This window comes from Fukomys damarensis, unplaced genomic scaffold (assembly GCF_012274545.1).
Source record: "Fukomys damarensis isolate Sample0158 unplaced genomic scaffold, DMR_v1.0_HiC HiC_scaffold_118, whole genome shotgun sequence".
NCBI classification, from domain to species: Eukaryota; Metazoa; Chordata; class Mammalia; order Rodentia; family Bathyergidae; genus Fukomys; species Fukomys damarensis.
In genome coordinates this window covers 320,383-342,589 of record NW_022901030.1, presented here as the reverse complement: position 1 = coordinate 342,589, position 22,207 = coordinate 320,383, and the positions used below count along the sequence as shown (strand labels likewise).

The 22,207-nt window shown below is 37.4% G+C and overlaps 2 protein-coding genes across 2 annotated transcripts; both read right to left on the bottom strand.

Moving 5' to 3' along the window:
• Positions 1 to 12,475: 12,475 nt before the first annotated feature.
• Positions 12,476 to 15,914, bottom strand: LOC104861335 (olfactory receptor 8K5). The gene is made up of 2 exons (XM_033760604.1): positions 15,880 to 15,914; positions 12,476 to 13,420 (listed from the first exon to the last, which is right to left on the bottom strand). The coding sequence occupies exon 2, from the start codon at positions 13,400 to 13,402 to the stop codon at positions 12,476 to 12,478; it is 927 nt and encodes a 308-aa protein (XP_033616495.1). The 5' UTR covers positions 13,403 to 13,420; positions 15,880 to 15,914.
• Positions 15,915 to 18,470: 2,556 nt separating this feature from the next.
• LOC104861324 (olfactory receptor 8K5) lies at positions 18,471 to 21,120 on the bottom strand. The gene is made up of 2 exons (XM_010622694.2): positions 21,042 to 21,120; positions 18,471 to 19,409 (listed from the first exon to the last, which is right to left on the bottom strand). The coding sequence occupies exon 2, from the start codon at positions 19,389 to 19,391 to the stop codon at positions 18,537 to 18,539; it is 855 nt and encodes a 284-aa protein (XP_010620996.1). The 5' UTR covers positions 19,392 to 19,409; positions 21,042 to 21,120; the 3' UTR covers positions 18,471 to 18,536.
• Positions 21,121 to 22,207: the final 1,087 nt, after the last annotated feature.

The window sequence follows — 22,207 nt, the reverse complement described above, 5'->3', positions numbered from 1 at the left end:
AAAGCTTCTCAGACATCTGCTCTCGCTCTGGCCTGCCTGGGCCCAGCCAGTGGGATCAGGTAGCTGCTCCCTCTCCTGCAGGTGCCACCATTGCTCTGGTGCAAGGAAGGTAGCCACAGGGGCGCATCAGAACCACCTCCATTGCCCCCCCAGACCTCTTGATTGTGCCAGTCCTTGCACCCACTCTGCAGAGGCATAGCTGGATATAAAGGGAATTTTTTTGAGCTCTCAACTTTGAACATCTTTAAAGAAAGGGTGGGGGAATCCTGTAGTAGAACTGTGTGGAGTTTAACCATGCAGGAGTTGGCGAACTCAATTTGGGCCTTGGGGCCTGAGGTCTGTCTGCATTGCAGGGTTCTGCCATCGGCTACCTGAGATCAGGGGATTTGGTTCTGCAAATGGCTGCACACATTGTAGATTATGACAGCAGAGATATAGCCTGTAAGAGGCCCTTCAAAATCATTTTTTTCTTTGTTTTCCTCATTCCACTCTGCAAATTCTTTTTCTGTTCTCTTTCACCAACTCAGTCTCTTGCTCCACCATATTATCCCTCATCTCCCTTTCTGTTCCTCCTCCTGCCCTAACTCAGATTTCTTCTTCTATCATTTTCTCTTTATGTTCTTTTCTTCTATCACTTTACCTCACTCAACGGTCAATAGTTTCAAGGGAAAGTGAGCACCTATTACTGTTAAGGGGATATATTCTTTTCCTTATGCTTGCACTCTGTCTATCCCTTTTGAACTTAACAGTTTCCTAAGGATTGTGTATTCATTCTATGTCCTCTGGATTCACTTGAAACCTTCTCCAATTCTTTTACTTGTCTACTTCTCTCATCCTAACTCTGTCTAAGCCCCCATCCTAAATGGTAAATGTGCTATATTGAAAAGTTTATTTACTGCAAACATATTTTGGGCTGCTTCTTGATTTTAATTTAATTCACATGGTTTAAAAGTGCTAGATTAATGACTACCACAAGTGGTCAATTTGCAACTTGTGCTTGATCCTATTGTGTTGCTGACAGTATCAATTGGGATAAATGACTATGATTGATTTGACAAGTTGTTTTCTCTGATATTATGAAAATGAGAATGCCTATGAGTCATTAGAGACGTGAAGGCTAAAGTGCAACTATATGAGGAATATTTAATAACCCATAAATTAAATCAAGGACAGCCCACCAGCAAAAATAAAAATGAGGAAACACTTAAGCAAGACACAAAGACAGATTTCCAGTTCACCAATGACAAACAGTAGGGCAAAAGAGGATGAAAATTCTGATAGTGAACCACCAGAACACTCTGAACTCACAGCACAGGAAGTAACAAAAAGATCAATTAGGCTCTAGAAAAATTCAAAACAGAAATAATTTCCCAGATAACCACAGAGATGGTAAGCAAAATGAAAATCATGATTCAAGACACTAGAACAGAAATTGACAAAAAAATAGATGAGCTCAAGGCCATGATAGAAGCCATGAAGGCCCAGCATAAGAAGGAAATGGAAACAGTGAATGCCCAACATAGGAAAGAAATAGAATCCATTAAACAGATTCAAGCAAATGTCCAGGAGATTAAAAACTCTATTGAAAGTGATCACAATGGAATAAAAGGATGCGAAGATAGAATCTCAGATATAGAAGATAGGATTGCGAGTCAGTAACCGTGAAAAGAGAGGTCTCTTACAAACAGTAAGGGATCATGATAAATCAATCCAACAGCTCCTAGATGATGCAAAGAAGAATAACATAAGACTGATAGGAATCCATGAAGTAGCAGGAGAAAATGCAAATGACTTTAAAAAGCTGTTCACAGAATTAATGACAGAAAACTTCTCAAACAGAGGGGAAGAATTTGACATACAGATAAGTGAGGCATATAGGGCCCCAACTAGCCATGATAAAAAAAGATCTACACCTAGACATATAATCAAGATCCCAGAAATCCAACAGAAAAACAAAATACTACAAGCAGTAAGAGAAAAGAAACAAATCACATGCAAAGGAAAGCCCATCAGAATCACAGCAGACTTTTCAACACAAACCCTCAGGTCAAGGAGAGCATGAAGTGAGGTATTTCAAGCCCTAAAAGAAAATAACCTCCAACCTAGATTGATGTGTCCTGCAAAACTCTCTTTCAAAATGGATGGGGAAATAGGATACTTCCATGACAAAGAACACCTGAGAAACTTCATGAATACCAAACCAGCACTTCTTGGAATTCTAAACAATATCCTAGCAAAAGACAATGAAGGTCACAACACCATTAGGCCCAACAGAGCAAATCAAATAGGCAAGAAAAGAAACTAAAATGAGAGGGGAAAAATTAAAAAAAGAGTCAACAAAAGGACAAAAACATGACAATAAGTCAGTACATATCAGTTGTAACCATCAATGTCAATGGCCTCAATTCACCAATCAAGAGAAATAGATTGGCAGAATGGATTAAGAAGCAAAATCCAACAATATGTTATATACAAGAAACACACCTAATGCAAAAAAAAGCCCATAGACTCACAGTGAAAGGATGGATAACAATTTTCCATGCAACAGGAGCCCAGAAAAAAGCAGAGGTAGCAATCTTATTCACAAAGTAAATTTCAAACCAAAACTGATGAAAAGAGACAAAGAAGGCCACTACATCCTTGTAAAGGGAACAATTCAAGAGGAAGACATGACAATCATAAACATATATGCATTAAATATTAATGCCCCCAACTATATAAAACAAACATTAAGTAATATGAAAAACCAAATAAGCAGTAATACAATTGTAGTGGGGAATCTAAATACCCCACTATCACACATACACAGATCATCAAGGCAAAAAATCAACTATGAAATAGTAGAACTGAACAAAGCTTTTGAACACATGGACTTAATAGATGTCTGTGGAGTGTTCCTCCCAACAAAATCAGAATATATGTATAATAATTCCGAATTTGAAACTATACTACAAAGCCATTGTGATTAAGAATGGCATGGTACTGGTAAAGAAACAGACCTGAGGATCAGTGGAACAGATTGGAAGACACAAAAACAACTCCAGATGTTCTCAGCTACCTCATCTTTTACAAAGGAGCTGACCATCTCCACTGGAGGAAAGATAGCCTCTTTTTGGAAAAACTGGATCTCAACCTGCCAAAGACTAAAACTAGACCCTTATCTTTCACCATGCACTAAATTAAAATACAAGTGGATTAAAGATCTAAATATTAAAACAGAAACACTAAACTTGCTGGAACATAAGTTAGGCAGAATTCTTGAAGACATTGGCATAGGAAAAGACTTTATGAACAAATCCTCAGTAGCACAGGAACTAGCAGAAAGAATCAACAACTGGGATCTCATCTTATTAAAAAGCTTCTGCACTGATAAGAGACAATACAATGTGGGATTACCAGCTGCTCCTCAGACAAAGGACTATTATCTAGAATATATATAAAGAACTAAAAAAAAACAGCCCCCAAAATATAAAGGCCCAATTCAAAAATAGGCATCTGAAAAGAACAGACATTTCTCAGACAAGGAAGTAAAAGCATCAAGTAAATATATGAAAAAATGTTCCACATCACTGGTCATTTGAGAGATGCACATGAAAACAACACTGAGATTCCACCTCACCGCACAAAGAATGGCTGCTGTCAAGAAATCACACAATAACAAATGTTGGCAGGGTTGTTGGTTGGAGTGCAGACTGGTATAACCACTGTGGAAATCAATATGGAGATACCTCAAAGAGCTGGGACTGGAGGTTCCATTTGAACCAGCCATTCCTCTGCTGAGTATCTATCCAAAAGAATTAAAAGAATCATATCACAGTGATACATGTGCGCCTATGTTTATAGCAGCACAGTTTGCAATAGCTTAAACTTGGAAACAGCTCATTTGCCCATCAGTTGGAAACTGGATAAAGAAGATGTGGTTTTTCTATAAAATGGAATACTACTCAGCCATAAAGAATGATAAATAAGATTCATTCATAGGAAAATGGACACATATTGAGGATATACTCCTAAATGAAATAAATGTCACACATGTGTAAATACTGGTTTTCTCTGGTGTGAAAAACTGTAATAGTAGATAAAGTCCAATGATATAATTAGCAATGTGAAATAGCAAGAAAAGGGCTAAAGGTATAGGGAAAGTGGGAATTGTAGGGGAAAGGTAATAAGGGAAAAGAAAAAAATTTGAGAAAATGAAAAAAATGGAAACAAAGTGTTTGTCAATTGGGAGGGGAGGAGGGGGTGAAGGGAGGGCAGGGACAAGGGGCAAAAATGAGAACCAAGACCTGTCATGTAAAGGTACAAAATCCCAATAACGAATGTATCTGTACTATATACCTAAAATGTACCAATAAACTAAATTTTGAAAAGATATAACATTATATGTATGTATATATATATATGTATATATCAGGTACGGACAGTGAATTATCCATGTGTAACCAAAAACATATTCCTCATGTACCAATGCTGTCAAATGACGATACCTTTTTACTTTTATTTCATCAAATAATACTTCCTTTCTCAGAATTCCTAGGTAAATAGCCTAATGTTCTATGAGAAACACTAAATTCAAACTTTAAATTTCCAGAGGACCCTGAAGAAGGCACTTTTTACTTCTTTATTCCTAAAACACTATAGATTTAGCATAGGGACCACTAGCATATAGAACACAAAGGGCAGCATGTCAATTACAGAGGGCTGAGAAGATTTTGGCTGCACATACATGAAGAAAATAGTCCCAAAGAAGATGACCATCATGGTCAGGTGAGAAGCACATGTAGAGAAAACTTTTGTTCTTCCTTCTGCAGAGTGCATTAAACATATGGCTAAGGCAATCATAAGATAGGATGATAGTACTGTGAGAAGTATGGATGTCAAATTAAATATTGCAAATCGGTTGATCTGTGAAGCTATATGAGTTTCCTCTTTGAGAAAGTTTCAGAGAGACTCAAGAAAATGAACAATCCATGTACATTATCAGTGAAAGACAAAAGTGCCTCCGTACTGACCTGAACCTGAACTTTGACTGGATGCACATCTGCTGTGAGACCCCCACCCCAGACTGTTAGTCGCACATCCTGTTTCTGTAACCTCGTTTGCTCACTTCTTGCACATTAGCTGAAACAGCTTCAAGGTTAACCATGGAGTCTTGTCTGAAATAGACAGACCCTGGGGTGGGGGTCCCCTACCTAGTTGGCCAAATGTGCCCACACCACCTGCAGGTGAATGGGAAAAACAAGCCCAAGGTAACATTGCTTGTTCAGCCCTATAAAAACCCTGTTTTCTGTGATTCCCAGCTCCACTCCCTTTGAGGGTGGGGTCCACAAGTGTGAATGAACTTCTCCTAGTCCTCTGGATGTTCTGTCTCTATGCTGGCTGTTTTCTTTTTGGTTTAACATTTTTGGAGGCCCCAGCAAAATAGCCAGCTCTTGGAGACAGACTGAGGGTGACTTGCCTCACTCCTGGGCTCAGTGGGGGGTCAAGATAGGCTGGGGAGGCCACCCTGACATCTTGTTCAGGGCCGGGAGAGCTTGCCTCCAGAGGAGGGGTATCCAAGGAGGCCCTCAACAGACTGCAAGAAGTTTATCAGGAAGACTCCTCTGGAGGTAAGAATCTCATGATTCTCAGGAAAAGGATCCTTCAGTGGGTAGGAGGGAAGTCAGATGAGCTGGCCATTCCTCTACCCAGGGTCTTTCTGTGATGGCAGAAGGTCCTCTGGTCTATGTATCCCTTTGATCAGCAGGTATTTACTTGGTGGAAATATTTGTTTCTTTTCGTTTTGTTTGTCTGCTTGCTGTGTGTGCCATACTTGCCTTTACAGGAAGATAGATCCAACATCCAATTATGGAAGCTGGCAAATCTAAGCCTAATAATCCTCTTGAATGTGTTATATCAAAGTTTATACTGCACAGAAGCTGACAAATATAAAGTTCCCCAAGGCCAGGACTGTGTTATCAGCCTGATGCTGTTTGCAAGTTTTGAAATCCAAAACAAAGCCAGAGAAACTGCAACTGCTCTCTACCAAATCTTATCAAGAGATTTTACAAGGGAAATGAAGTTAGAAATTTTAACTATTTGATAAATGTATCTTTTTTTCAACTTGAATTAAGTTTAATTGGTGTGCTTAAAACACTTCTTGTGTGTTGTTTTCATCTGCAAGCCGGCTCAAGGAAAAAGGTTCAGGAACCAACTGGGAGGGCAATGCACAGAATCACCATGCAGACATGGGGAGGTTTGTGGAATGCTTCCGGTTTATTGAGGAAATGTACAGACTTATATAGGGTAAGGAGGGGGTGGAGCCAGGATGGAGTTGGGAGATATGGCACATAGTTACTGGCCGCATGTTAATTTTGGGGTTCTATGTTTTAGGGCCTGAGGTGAATGGAGTCAGGACTTTAGAGCTTTTGGAGAGGAACAGTTTATCTGTCTAAGGTCAGATCTCTACACACTCGAGGGGGTGGATTATTTCAGTTCTAATAGACTAATAGGCTTTGGAGTTTTCTCATGAGAGATGGGTGTAAAGCATCTGACTCAGCCAGACATGAACCTGAACCTCACTTGTGCATTGCAAATTCTTAAATTGTGATTAATGGGTTAACTTGCTCTCTTTTGTACTTTGTTGATAAAAAACTCAAGGTTAATACTGTTCTATTAGCAGTTAAGAGGTAACAATCTGAAAATAAAACAAGAAAAGGACACTTTAAGATTTTAACAGCTGATGTTTGTTAAAAAAAGGTTTAGAATAAGTGAGATGGCAGGGAAAATACAGAAAAAAGGCTAAAAAATATACTTCTGATATCAAAAGTATTTTGTATGTTTGTCTTATTAAAAGGATAAAGAGACACATACAAGACCAGAAGGCCTGAGTGTGTTGAGAAGGTGTGCAAAAGTGAGTTATCAAGGAAATATGTATGTTTGCTTGTTGGTTTCAAGTTTGTTACAAAAGGTTTGCCTTTACAGGCATAAAGAGACTTACATCAATAGGCATCACTTAAGTGTCATGAGCCGGAGATGAAGAGCACTGTCCAGCAGTGTCTCAAACCTGAAAGAGCAGCGGGGTGGAGATGGGGCAGAGAGAAAGGAAGGACGGCAAGACAAGAGTCTGATCAAGGGGGAGTTTATTGCCGGCAAGCATCAGCCTTTTAAAGCAAAAAAACCACAAACTATTATGGGATGCGGTTACCAAAGTAACTGAAAGGTTACACAGGAAGAGAGCAAACAAGCTCAACAAAAACAACCCACCATGGGTAGTAGTAACCCGGACAACCATACATCTAAAGGTTAGAGACAAGAAACTGTAACTTTCAGGAATTCCACAAAGGAAACACACCACCTGCTAAACTGGAGAAACTTAACACATATGGAGTTATTAAAGTTAACAATACTTACGACCAATACTCATGATCCCCACACTTAAGTATGTTGTTACAAAATGTTTAAGTTGGTTATCATCAAAGGGTTAAATTCTAAATATGTCATTGTGATATGTTTATAATGGTCATTTTCAAAATACAATGTTTTCTCTGGGAAAATGAAGCATTATTAAAAGATTTTATCGAAAAAGTGTTTTGATACCAAATTAGATTAAAGGGCATAAAATTTCATACATAGGATTATTATTGTTAGTTTTCTGATGTAGAAAATGAATAGAAATGTCACAGGGTTTTAAGAAACTATCGATTGTGCTTCAAGAGGAGGCTATAGAGTTTCATAAAAAAAGCTCAAATTTGTGTGCAAAAACTCAGATATTTAGGATTCCAAGTTTCCAAAAAAAAAATACAATGCGTGGGAGATAAAAAGATGAAAGCAGCTGAGAAAATTTTGGTGATAGCAAGTTTTTACAATATCTGGATCCACGGTTTGCAGAAATGGCTAAAACTAACTTGACTGCTCATGTTCCCCATGCCTTTACCTCATTGGATTTCTAATAATAGAATCCCACAGAATCAGGCCCTGATTCTGTGAGAATCCCCACCTATGTTTTGTTCTAGTTAAAACCTTGAATGCTGCTCCTGTTTGTCCTTGGATCCTCCCAACCTCATTCACTCCTGCCTCAGGGTCACTGCCGAGTTGTACTCCAGTTATCCAGATCTGCGAAAGACCTGCTGTCTGAGGCTGATTTCCTGCTGTTCGTGGATGGGAGCAGCTTCATGGAAAATGGAGTACACTATGCTGGCTATGCAGTGACAACTCAAGATGAAATGGTCCAAGCGGGACCCTACCCACCAGATGATCAGCTCAGTGAGCAGAGCTATGGGCACTCATACAGGCTCTCCATGGGCAACAAACAAAACCCCCCAAAAAAATACAGAGTAAAAGTTTTTGATTCCTGCTTCCTATTTTGCATATCTATGGCACAATCTACAAAGACTGTGGTCTTCTCACAGCAGAGGGAAAATGGATTAAATTACAGGAGAGGGCTGGGAATTTAGCTCAGTGGTTCCACCACCTGCCTTGCAAGTGCAAGGTCCCAAGTTCGATTTTTGGAACCTAACAACAACAACAAAAAAATAAAACTAAAAAAAAATAAAGTAAATGAAGAAAAATAAAAACAAATGAGATAATGCAGCTGTTGGAGACAATATATAAAACTGACAAAGTAACAGTAATGCATTGCTCTAGACATCAAGAAGCAAAAGATAGAATAGCAAAAGATGATGGCAAGGCAGATACAAAACCAAAAAAGCAACTAAACAGAAACTTCAGATGATTATACCCACCCCTTGTAAAGGTTATAAATACGTGTTGATATGGGTTTGTACTTACTCTGGATGGCCTGAGGCCTTCCCTATGACAACAGAAAAGGCTTCAGAGGAATGAGAGATTGTTTTAAAGGAGATAATTTCAAGATTTGGCCTGCTTGTCTCCATAGGCAATGACAGCGGGCCAGCATTTGTAGCAGAGGTTGTATAAGACCTAGCTAGACTGTTTTATGTAAAATGGTACTTCTGTACTGCTTATCAGCCTCAGAGTTCTGGTAAGGTTAAAGAAATAAATCATACCATTAAGGAAATATTAACTAAATATTGTGAGACAACACCGGGGTTATGGGTCGATCTGCTCTCTGGCTCTCCTTAAAATAAAAAATACTCCAAGTCCTAATGGATTCTCACCATATGAGGTCTTGTTTAAAAGACCTCCCTGTATCTTAAGAGACTTTATAAAAAATTATATCATTTGGGCTTATCCAGTATGGAATGACAGCTGTTGGAACTGGGCAAAGTGTTCCAAAATATTCTAGGACAAATTAAAAATAAAAAAGATTATCCTGTGCTAACTCCTGCCCATCTGATAAAATGGGGCGACCATATTCATGTTAAAAATTGAAAAAAGACCCCTTTGTAACCTGTATAAAAAGGACTATATGAGGCACTTAGTGTTTCTCCCACAGTTGTCCAGGTGACTGAAGTCCAACTGTGGATTCACCACTTTACAGAGTGACATGACTGAGAGCTCCAAGGACTGAAGCTCCAGGGCACAGCGTACTCAAGGCCCTGCTCTCACTACACCAGGAGCTGCTCAGTCCATGCATGGCTAAAAAGTAAAGACTTCAATCAATATATTATAGGCTCTTGTTGCATCAAACTGTTATAAGCTATTATGTTTTTAAATTAAGAATTTATAAGCCTGAAGATGCTAAGCTTGATAAAAATATGTGACCTTTAAAACTGTTAAATGGGACTACAGCGACATCTCCTCATGCATCTCTTTGACGCCCATCTAAAAGAACTTTATGATGACCCTGGTACCATATGTAATTGTAGGGAATATACACAAAAACATGTACTGGGTCAGATAAGGCTCAAATGTGGTTAAACAGTTCTGTTGTAATCCAAAAGTATTGGCAATTGTGGTAACTGTAAACAGGGACAATGGGAAGCTCCTAATACTCAAATAACAGTATGACCCCCCTGCTTGCTGAGGAGATTAGTGGACAATGTGATGACAAATCAATGATTTGATTAAGTTACTAAAACCAGAGGGCAGTGAAAGACAAAAGCACCTCCATACTGACCTGAACATGAACTTCGGGTGAATGCACATCTCCTGTGTGACCTCCACCCTTGGCTGTTAGGTGCACATCCTGCTTCTATAACCTGGCTTGCTCATATCCTATAGATTAGTCAAACAGCTCCAAGGTTAACTGTGGTGCCTTGTCTGAAATGGGTAGAACTGGGGGTGGGGGAACCCTACCTCCTCAGACCAAATGCGCGACCACCACCAGCAGATAAATCTAGAAAAACAAGCCCAAGTTTCCATGCTTGTTCAGCCCTATAAAAACCCTGCTCTTTTGTGATTTGGGGCTCCACTTCCCTTGAGGGGGGGTCCACATGCATTAATACACTTCGCCTAATCCTCTGGATTTTCTGTCCCCATACTGGTTATTCTCTTTTTGCTCTAGCAATCAGCGCTCTTGCATGGAGATTCGGAGATTTCCAAGCACTTGTTCACCCAATTACATGGAGTCAAATAGTAGCTCAGCAGTGGGGAAGGGTTCACACTTTACCCTTGTGACTTGAAGTAGTTCCCAGATCACTGTGACATTTGAAATCATGCCATCATTATCACCCAGGAATTTTCCTCTCGATATTTCACAGTAAAATGCAGGAAAAGCAATGAATTAAAACTATGTCATTTACCTCATACATGGGAGATAGATGTAAGAGTGAACAAACCTATTTCTGCACTTTCTGGAGGTCACATGAACAATAATTTAAAGATAATGTAATTAATGCTGCATCTCTAGTGAGTGAGAAACACATCTAGACTTGTTAGTCCTCAAAGGGATGACAGTTTGGATGCAATGTCTAGGTCATGATTTGTTTTTTATTTCTTGAGCTGAGATGAAGCCTCCATTCAGTCATATTCAGTGCAGTTTCTTGAGCAAACAATCTACCCAAAACAGTGTCACTCATCTCACATTTGAAACACTTATTCTTTTCTTTTCATGGAGAAAAATTGGGTGTCATTTGCATAGTGAACATTGGAAGGTTTATGAACAAAATAATGGGGTTTGATTAAAAAGTATTTCATGGTCAGTAATAACCTTAATTTTTACATAGATTATTTTTTCCTTTAACCATAATTTAAATTTTAAACCCATATCTCTTGTATTATTTTTTTTCTTTAGATAGAGATAGGCAATAATTTTCAGGATGTCTTTGTGCTCAGTGTGTACCTGTATTGCTTTAAAATTTAGCAATCCTCCTGCCTTAGCCTCTCAAGGACTGGAATTATAGATATGCATCACCACTCCCAGAATATCTGGTACAAAATATTAAAGTTTCTGGTCAAAGTTTCCTATCATTTATTTTTCCCTATGTCAACTCTCCTCTCATTTGAACCAACAATTTTAAGTACATTAGGATAACTTGTTTTCATTATAGAAACTAAGATAATACTGATAATTTTTGTTTGATTTCTTACTTCCGGAAGGGACTCACCTAAGGAAGACTCTCGTGTGTCTTTTCAAAATTGTGTTCTTTCGCTTTCCTTGAATAATCTGATGCTAAAGTCATTAAATAAACATTTATTATTAATAGTACATTGTCATCTTCAGGACTCTCACATAGTTTATTTCAATCTTTAATATATTTCTTATAACCATCATGGTTCTTTTAAAACATTCAGGATATTAGGGACATCTGTGAGAGATGTCTTAAAGCATTTACCCACTTATTCTAAGACCAATTTCATTTCAAAGTGGAACAGATTTCAAATTTTTGCATATTTAGAGGTGTATTATTTGTGATCATATGTGGAATGTTATATGTATATTATATATATAATATGTATATTATATATAATATGTATGTTATATATATTATGTATATATATATAATATGTATATTACTGTGTACTTTACACTTTATGGTAGATTTTCCTAAAAACTGTTAAGCATAAAATATTACCACTAGATGCCCTAGATATAGCACAAAAATGCTCACATGCTAGCTTTTAAGAAAATACTTCACTGAACAGAAAAACCACATAGATCCCTATCTATGCTGTATACATACAAGAGAGTTGTTTTAGACCTATGGTATAAGATTCAGTACATAAAAATCCAAACAAGTTTAAGAGGAAATGTGTCAAAAACCAAACCACAGCATTGAAAGCAAAAGAATAATATACACTATTGAAGTTGAGTGTAATACTCATTTTGATTGAAAGATAAAGTTCCATAAGAATCAAAATTGAGAAAAAGCCATAGAATGTTGGGGGAAAATGATATTTAATTGACATTTAAGATTTGAGGGTTACTTGGGATGAATACATAGACAAAAATATAAATCTCTACACAGTTATATTATAGTGGAAGTTGTTGATGGAAACAAAATATGTATTTTTACCAATTAGGAATGCTGTCAAATGAAATACCTTTTCAACTTTAGTTATTCAAATGACATTGCCTTTTTAATAACTCCTATTTATTACGCTAGTATTCTATATGAAAACACTAGGTACAAACTCAAAAATTATTCCTGAAGACCCTGTAGAAGGCACTTTTTACTTCTCTGTTCCTAAAACTGTAGATCATTGGGTTTAGCATGGGGATCATTAAAGTGTAAAAGACAGAGGACAGTTTATCAATATCAGAGTACTGAGCAGATTTGGGCTGCACGTACATGAAGAAAAGAGTCCCGTAGAAGACCACCACCACGGTCAGGTGAGAAGCACAGATGGAGAAAGCCTTTTTTCTTCCTTCTGCAGAATGCATTCTACATACAGCTAAGAGAATCATGAGGTAAGATAACAATACTACCAGGAGGGAGTATGACAAATTAAATATCGCAAAACGATTGATCAGTGTTGCTATTTCTTTTCCATTTGAGCACAGCATAAGGGACATGGGGATACAGTCACAGTAGAAATGGCTGAGAAGATTGATACAGAAAGTGGATGTAAAAATCAGACTCATAAAGAGCAGAGCCTGCGTGGTACAGTAGAGGTAGGGAATGCCCATCAGCACATGGCAACGTCTCTGGGACATGATGACGATGTAGAGCAGAGGGTTGCAGATGGCCACGTAGCGGTCGTAGGCCATGTCTGACAAGATGAAAAGTTCACTGACAATGAACACAATGAAGAAGGCCATCTGTAGGGCACAAGCATAATAGGAAATGGTATTTCGACCCATAGCAAAATTCAGCAGCATTTTGGGATAAATGACAGTGGCATCACCCAGATTAATGTAAGCCAGGTGCCTGATAAAAAAATACATTGGTGTGTGTAAGTGGAAATCCAGCTTGGTCAGAATGATCATGCCCAGGTTGCCTGTAACTGTAATCATGTAGATGATGAGGAAGATCCAGGCAATGGGGAGCTGCAGCTCAGGCAGGCTGGAGACTGCACTCAGAAAGAGGTCAGTGGGCACCGTTAGATTCTGTCTCCCCATGAGGGCCAGATATCTCTTCTAGGGAGAAGAAAAAGAGAAATGCTATGTTTTTATTTAGAATTGTCAAAGAAATTGTAATGAGAAGGCACAGAATGGAAATATATATTCTAACAGTCTACATTAATACTAATTTCTTTTTCTGATTCTAATAGTTTAAAGAGTTTAATTTTCTCCTCTGTGATGTACCCATTTGAAATATATGAATATTTTCACTTGATGAGACAGTAATATTTTTAATAGATCTTTTATTAACAAAACCGTTTCTGTGTAAATATATAAGCATGAGGATTTATTTCATCTATAGGATAGAATAAATTTTAATTTTTTTTCTGAATATACAGGAACGCCTAGAGAAATAGAGTAAAAGTTGAAAGAAAGCATCTATTACAGTAAGACATATTGGCATTAATCAGCCTCAATACGTTCCCTTTTGCTCAAACACATAGATGATCTTGCTCCTCTGACACTCATTTGTGACACCCTCCCTCATGAGCGAGTTAAGGGGATGGGATCCAAAAGTGATGAATGCTGCTGCCAACTTCCATGCAATCAAAGACAGTCTTATAAAATCAATATGACAGGCATCATCCAACTTCCTCCCCAAATCTGTAACTGTGTGACTTCCGACTCTTCTCCAAAGTCTGACCTTTTAAGTATGACCTTCAAAGGAAAATCTTCTCAAGTGACTCAGGACATGAAGGCATCCCCAAGAGTAACTTGGGGATATTCTTGAAATACAACTTCGAGAAATCCTTGAGCAAGTGGCAAGAACAATGGAATACATTCATTCCCCACAAAGGATAGGTTTTTTTTTTTTTCCTTTTTCTTTTTATTGAGTTTATAGCTACATTCTAGGTATACAGTACAGTTACATTCATTACTGGGATCTTGTATCTTTACATGACAGGTCTTGGTTCCCATTTTTTCCCCTTGTCTCTGCCCTCCATTCACCCCGTCCTCCCCTTCCCATTAGGATAGTGTTTTGAAAATGATTAATGGTACTGTGTCCTGTACCTGTGAAAATTTGCACTTATTTAAATATACTCTTTGTTTCCTGGTCTCATCTTCTCCTGTTTATTTAGTCCGTCAATTCTAGTGCAGTTTTTGTATTCTTGAAAGTGAAGTGGAGCTTTGTCAATGAGTTCACAAAGCAAGATTGCTTTGTCAAACCTTCCAAATACTACACATAACCTGTAATCACATAAGCTCAGTGTTTCTTTGCATTCTGATTTCTATTCGGTTGAAGTCATGGTGCATTAGCATCTACAGGCGCTGGTAATGTGCAAGCAACAAAAAATTGAGGTAGCGACTTTTTTAGTGATTTGTCCACCTATTTATATTGTTCAAAATTAATGGCACATATCATTGAAAAATGGTGCTTTCTCAGAATAGATACATCTATGTGTGGAAATATGTTCATTTCATAATAAAATTAATTAATTCATACATTTTATGTTGTTTTGAGTATTTATTTATTAGCAGTTAACTGGAATTTCTTAAATTCTTTTTCACCCCCAATACATATTTGCATATCATTTATCAGGGTGTGGGGATAATTTTGCTCCGTTTTAGTGAATGAGAATCCTCAACTAAATTAGCCTTTAAGACACATAAGATATAGACCTATTCTTGCTCATATAAATATTTTTTGTCAAAAAGCATGGATTTGAGAGGATTTAATTTTATATGCTTTACATCATTAACAATAGTAAATGATAGTTTTTAAATACACTGGAATTCATTTGATTATTTTTATAACATGCATTAATAGGGTTCGTGATAAAATAATTAGTATCTGTTATATCTTTCAAAATCAAATCAGACTCAGTATCCTGCATTTTACTTGGAATCCCTGCACTTATTGAGTTCTATTTGATGAGATCAGTGAAGCACTTTATACATTTCCTAAGTCCCTCACTTACACTATGTAAATGCCACGTTAAACTCTCACGAACCTGATTGATTTAAGATATTTGTTCAGTACGTTTAGTTTTATGCCTATAAGCAAAATAATACTCCAAGAGTTGTCATTTCATACAGAGATACTGAATTTTGCCGTGAATTTAAATAAATCAGCCGTCATTGACTATGATTGTCTGTAGCCAAAATCTAAAAGTAAGGGAGACTTACCGAATCCTGGTGAGCATCAAAAGTCAAGGCAATTCTTACTCATCTTAAAATGATGATCAGATTTCCTATTCTGAAATCACTCTGACTTTGTGTTTCTGACTTTCTGTTTGGAGATGAATTTAAGGTTCTATCTCCTTTGCGTAATATTCCCTACAGAGTAGTATTTAATTTGTTCAGTTCATTCTACACAATTCAACTGAGGGACTTAAAATTTGCTGTGATGACATCATTGTATGTCACCCTGTGAAAATATGTCAGGAAGAGTCAAGGAAAGGAACAAGCAAGAGAAATGACCAGAACACATCTAAAGACTTCAGAAATGTTGAAAGACTCTCTCATCCACTTACATGGAATCAAATAGTAGAACAAAAATAGGGAAACTTTCACACCACTTTTCCCCTAGAACTGGGGCTGTTGCAACATCACGGTGAAATTTTAAATAACGGCATTATGAAACCCTAGGGTTTCTCCTCTTCTTTTAAGGGAATTGGTCAGATCCACAATTGCCTAGGCAAGAGTATGAGGAAGGATAAAAGAGACAGAAACAATCATTTAGAATGCAAGGTGTCCCTGAGTAAGACATGGCACTAGTGGACATTCTCAACAATCTCCAGCTTGACCCACTTTTATTAGAAAGCCAAAAGCACTGGGGGTATGAGGTCGGGCATCATTCATGGAACAGTGACAGCCAGTAGATGTCAGTTGGTAACTCACAGGTAATGAGAAATGGGGAGCAAGATGGGTGGGGAACGGATCCTCCCCGCTCCCCAGAGGTCTTGTCCTCAGCAGAAGTTATCTTGTCCTAGAAGTGCTGTGCTTATGAAATTTCCCACAGATAGCCAAAAACCCAGTGGTGTTTTTTTAAATCCACTTTTCTGTTCCTGAAGCAAGTTATATTGGTCTTGGGCTCTATGGAAATGAAATCAGGTAGCCCAGTTCCCAATGCTTTTTATACTTCACAATATGATATCCAGTAAGCCCTGAAATAAAATACGTAATTTAACTCATCCCAGTGAGCTAGTTCAAAACTAATCAAAATTATGATAAATTGTGTACTTTTCTTGAGGCAACGTGAACAGTAACTGAAAGTTGAAATGAAGACTTAATAACCAAATGAATGAGAAACATATTATGTTCCTTTTTTTTTTTTTTTTTGTACTGTGGTTCGAACTCTGGACTTTATATTTGAGAAGCAGGTGGCAGAACCACTGAGCTAAATCCCTGGAATAAGTTGTGTTCTTTAGACAAAAAGGTCACAGTTTTGATGAGGCAATGCCTCACTACAATGTCTATTTAGTGATTTTATTTCATGGGCCAAGATTTCACCACTGTTAAATCATATTTAGTGCAATCACATTCATAGTACAATATACTAAATACCATGTCCCCCATTTCTCATATTAGAAACATGGTCTCTTCCTTTTATAAGTAGGACAATCAGGGGCATTTCCACATGAAAATTGGAATGTTAGTGAACACAATAATAAGGTTTGTTTTAAAAAAAGATTTCATATTTACTCTATTCCTCTATTTAGATATGGATTAGTTTCTTTTTTGTACTGTAATTAAAGTTACTCATCCCATAGCTCTGATGTTATTATTTTTCTTCTGCAGTACCTTCCCGTAAAGCTCAGGCAGACTGTGCCCTGACTGTGTAGCTCTGGTTGGCCAGGAGCTCTCACAGTTCTCCTTTTTCAGCCTCCTGAGTGCTAGAGGTGCAGATGTCCCCACCGCACTCAGAATATCTGGTATGAAATTTTGAGCAATTATTTTCAGAAAGAGTTTCTGAAATTTTTTGCCTTCTGTAGTTTATTCCCCCAATTGGACCTACAATTTGTCTTGTTTTTGTTCTACTGGTTACTGAGATTATAGTAATTTTGGTGAATGTTTTGTTTCTGAAGGGATTCTCTTAGGGGAGACTCTAGTGTGATTTGTGAATGTGTCATCTTCACATTTTCTATGTACAATCCAATGTTTTAGGGATTCAATACATACTTCTAATTAATGTTGCATTATCATTTTTCAATTATCATTTTTAGATTTTTTCATCTTAGATTTGTTTCCTGTAACAATCATATTTCTGTTAAATCCTTTGACTGTTGTTAAACATACCCATAAGAGTTATCTTAAAATGCTTACCTACTTTTTCTGTTTCATTTCAGAGCTTTCCTCAATAGGATTCAAATTGTGGGACATTTATACCTCTTATTTTTTATTATATAATGAATGTTGCATATTTTATGTAAATGGACTCTGCTTTGTTTGGATTTATTTTCTTACAAAGGACTAAAATTTACAGAGGGCAAATTTTGTGCAATTGGAGACTTATTTGCTAGGCTCAAATTTGCCCTCAGTAGTTCTACCTTTAAGATCCTACATACTCCAGATAGTGAACTAAAGTGCTCTGCATGCAGGCTTTTAAGAACTTTAAGATATTTAGCTGTACAAAATTCATACATGGTCCATATATATGCTGTATATGTTAAAGAAACTCTCCTTTGGAACGGTAGCTTGAGATTTGTTACAGACAGAAAGACAAGATAAAGAAATGTGTCAAAAACTAAACCACAACTATCAATGCAAATTGAACACAGATTATTGATGAAGAATGCAATAGCCATTTTCATTTGAAAAATACAAATTTATATATTTAGAAGTATTGAGTAACATCCAGGGAATGGGGATGTAGGAGAAGAAATGACATTTAACGGATAGTTTAAATGCAAACATAAATTAAGATATAACTGCTAATATATATATATATATATATATATGTATGTATCAAATATGGATAATGCATTTTTCTATGTAGCTGAAATACATTCCTCTCATATAGCAATGCCGTCAAATGACAATACCATTTTAGTTTTATTTCATCAAGTGATATTTCCTTTCTCAGAATTCCTAGTTTTCTAGTCTAACATTCTATCAGAAACACTAAATTCAAACTTTAGATTTCCAGAATACCCTGTAGAAGGCACTTTTTACTTCTTTATTCCTAATGCTATAGCATAGGTACCACCAGTGTATACAACACAGAGGACAGCAAATCAATTACAGAGGGCTGAGAAGATTTTGGCTGCATGTACATGAAGAAAACAGTCCCACAGAAGATGACCACCACGGTCAGGTGAGAAGCACATGTAGAGAATGTCTTTGTCCTTCCTTCTGCAGAACGCATTCGACATATGGCTAAGACAATCATAAGGTAGGGTAATAGTACTGCGAGAAGTGTGGATGTCACATTGAATATTGCAAAATGGTTGATCAATGAAGCTATATCGGGTCCATTTGAACACAGCATAAAAGAAACAGAAATATTATCACAGTAGAAATGGCTGAGGATATTACTACAGAAAGTCGATGTAAAAATCTGACTCATGAAGAGCAGAGCCTGCATGGTACAGCAGAGGTAGGGAATGCCCACCAGCACATGGCAAAGACTCGGAGACATGATAGTGCTGTAGAGCAGAGGGTTGCAGATGGCCACGTAGCGGTCATAGGCCATGGTGGGCAAGATAAAAAGTTCACTGACAATGAACACCACGAATAAGGCCATCTGTAAAGCACATGCATGACTGGAAATGGTATTTTCACCTGTAACAAAATGTAGCAGCATTTTGGGATAAATGGCCGTGGCATCACCCAGATCCATGTAAGCCAGGTGCCTGATAAAAAAATACATTGGTGTGTGTAAGTGGGAATCCAGCTTGGTCAGAATGATCATGCCCAGGTTGCCCACTGCTGTGAGACCATAGATGACGAGGAAGATAAAGAAGAGTGGGAGCTGCAGCTCAGGCAGGCTGGAGACCGCTCTCAGAATGATGGTGGCTGGCACTGTCAGATTCTGTCTGCCCATGATGTCCAGATATCTCTTCTGGGACAGAAAAAGATGAAGGTGTGACTTCTATTCACAATGGTCTAACAAATTGCAATACTCATGCAAAGAAGGAAGTATTTGTTGTCCTTGGCCATAGAATAGTAATACCATTTTCTGATTCCATTAGTGTAAAAAGGTGTATAATTTTCGCTCTCTCAATGAAGTATTCATGTGAAATACATGTATAGAGTCAACTGTTAAGAAGACAGCGATATTGGAATATGTCTCTCATATACAAAACCATATCAGTGAATATATAGAAACCTTTGCTCTATTTATATACATGATGTAAACAGTGTTTTTTTTTTTCTGAGTACACATGGGTAAATGGAAAGATGGGGTAAAGGTTGAAACAAAACACATCCGTTCCAGTGAGACTCACTGCTATTAGTCAGCCTCACTACATTCCCTTTGGTTCAAACACATAAATATCACTGTGCTTGCTACTCTGACATGCAGTCCTGACAGAGGTATGGACTAATAAAGTCACTGAATGAATTCTGCTGTGAGCTTCTATGCAAAAGAAAGACAGTCCCATAAAATCCGTGTGCTATGTTTCATCCACCTCCCTCAGCAGATCTGTCACAGTGGGACTTCCCTCTCTCCTCCAAGGTCAGAATGACCTCCAAACTGATTCAAGACACCGAGGCAGCCATGAAGAGTGCAAGTGATGATATTCAAGAAATAGAGCTTCTAGAATAGCTTCAGCAAGTGGCAGTAACAATGCAATAAGTTATTTCACCACATCGCATGATGATTTAAAGGTAATTAATAGCAAATCTGTTCTTGCTAAAATTTGTGATTATTTATTTTTGCACTGTTTCTTGATCATACATGGCATTGATGACTTAATCCAGCAAATCTTAGTGAGATCTAGGAAAGCTTTGTCATTAAAAATGCACAAAGCAAGTTTTTGTTGTCAAACCTCCAAAAATGCGATGTAACCTTTAATCAATTAAGCTCATTTTTCTTTACATTCTACATTCCACTCCCTTGTGATTTACTTGAATTTATGGTGCTTTAACTTGTACAGACATTTGCAGTGTCCAAGTAACAGAATTGAGGTAAAATTGAAGGCATTTAATAATGATAAATACTTCATTCTTATACAAGAACATATGGCTCTGTAGAATTTTAATACCTTTTTCAATATTAATACGCTTTGTTGTTTAGAGTAATTATTTACATTTGAAGTTCTAAATTATTTTTCATTCTCTATAAATACTAACACTCTGTTATCAGCCTTTATAGATATTTGACTTGATATTAGTGAAAAATAATCCACAATTATATTGAAATTTAAAACATAAGATTGAAATATATTCATGTTCAGATAAGTGCTATTTGTCATCACATATGAAGTTTGAGCATTTAATTTTATATGCTTTATATCATAAATAGACACTAGTAAGATGACAGTTTTTGATACATTAAAACAATCTTTCCATCATTTATGTAACCTATTAATAGTGTTCAAAATATGTCTACCATTTTATAATGGAATAAAGTATGGCACTGAGATATTCTAATACTCCAGTAAAAGCAACTGGCCTTCAATCCCCAAAATTAATGTGACGAGACTGTAAACTAAGCAGAATGTATGAAAAGTGGGGACGCTGTCAGCCTCACCTCTTAAAGTCTCTTCCTGTTACTTTCAGTCTCAGTTCAGTAAAGGCCTGGTACTGCGAAGTTGATTTTCTGTAGAAAAGAAATGGGATGTCCCAGTTCTGTTCTAGGAATACAGAACAGGAATGTTTCCTGGGACTTCAGGGTCCCCCGCATAGACAGTAGGACTCAGGGTCCAGCGCAGACACAGAGCTATCCTGGAGGTTGCTGGCAGCTGATATCCCTTCTCCCCAGTGCAGTGGTCTGCGAGTGCTTCATCTGAGTCCCACACCTCTGCCAGATCTCTTCCTCCCACTCATGAGCCAGAATCTGTGTCCTTCTGAAAGTTTAATTTTGAATTTTCTGGTTACATGTTCTGCTATCTTAAGCTGTTACTGTAGAATGGAAGAGGATTTGACTGAGAAAAAAGGATCCAGAAATGCATCACCTACCTTATGACTGTAAAGGTCTCAAATATGTCCAAGGATTCTAGAGCTGTGTGTGTGTGTGTGTGTGTGTGTGTGTGTGTGTGTGTGTTCATGCGAGGCAGGAGGCGGCACCACAGAGCTAAATCAACAGGCCTTAGAGCTTTTTTCTATATTTATTGATTTGTGTACTTTACTGATTTGTGTGTGTGTGTGTGTGTGTGTGTGTGTGTGTGTGTGTGTGTGAAGCCCCCTCCTCCCCCAATGTAATAAAATCTTTGTTTCCATTTTTCCTTCTATTTTCATTTTTTCCTAGTTCCTTCTTTTCTTAGAACTTTTAATTGTGTTACATCTATCTCCATTTCTAGTAACCATTTTACATTGCCATGAAGATATAAACATGCCTTCCCCCTACCCTCTTTTCCTGTTTGAAAAAAAAATACCTCTGAGCTCCTCAGAATATCTCACTGTATACATTTTCAGTATTCCCACCTGGAGCTATTTCCTAGCACAGGTAGAGTACAAAAAGTATGTGGAGGAACTAGGTATGCATGCTCATTTTATTTAACAATTATTGGGAGGTCAGGGGTTTCTTCATAACTTCAAAAGCCTTACAAAGTCATCTGATTAGTTCTATATAGTCAAGATTTGTATTATCCACACAGAGAATATACTGTGTGAAAAGAAAATGGAGCCAGATAATAAGAACCATTGTGGAAAATACAGTCAAAGACTGAAAAGCCCGACTGTTGATGCATGTAACAA

Bases quoted from the DNA above. Each gene is read 5' to 3' on its own strand.
- LOC104861335 (XM_033760604.1), bottom strand. From the start codon at position 13,402: ATGGGGAGACAGAATCTAACGGTGCCCACTGACCTCTTTCTGAGTGCA.
- LOC104861324 (XM_010622694.2), bottom strand. From the start codon at position 19,391: ATGGGCAGACAGAATCTGACAGTGCCAGCCACCATCATTCTGAGAGCG.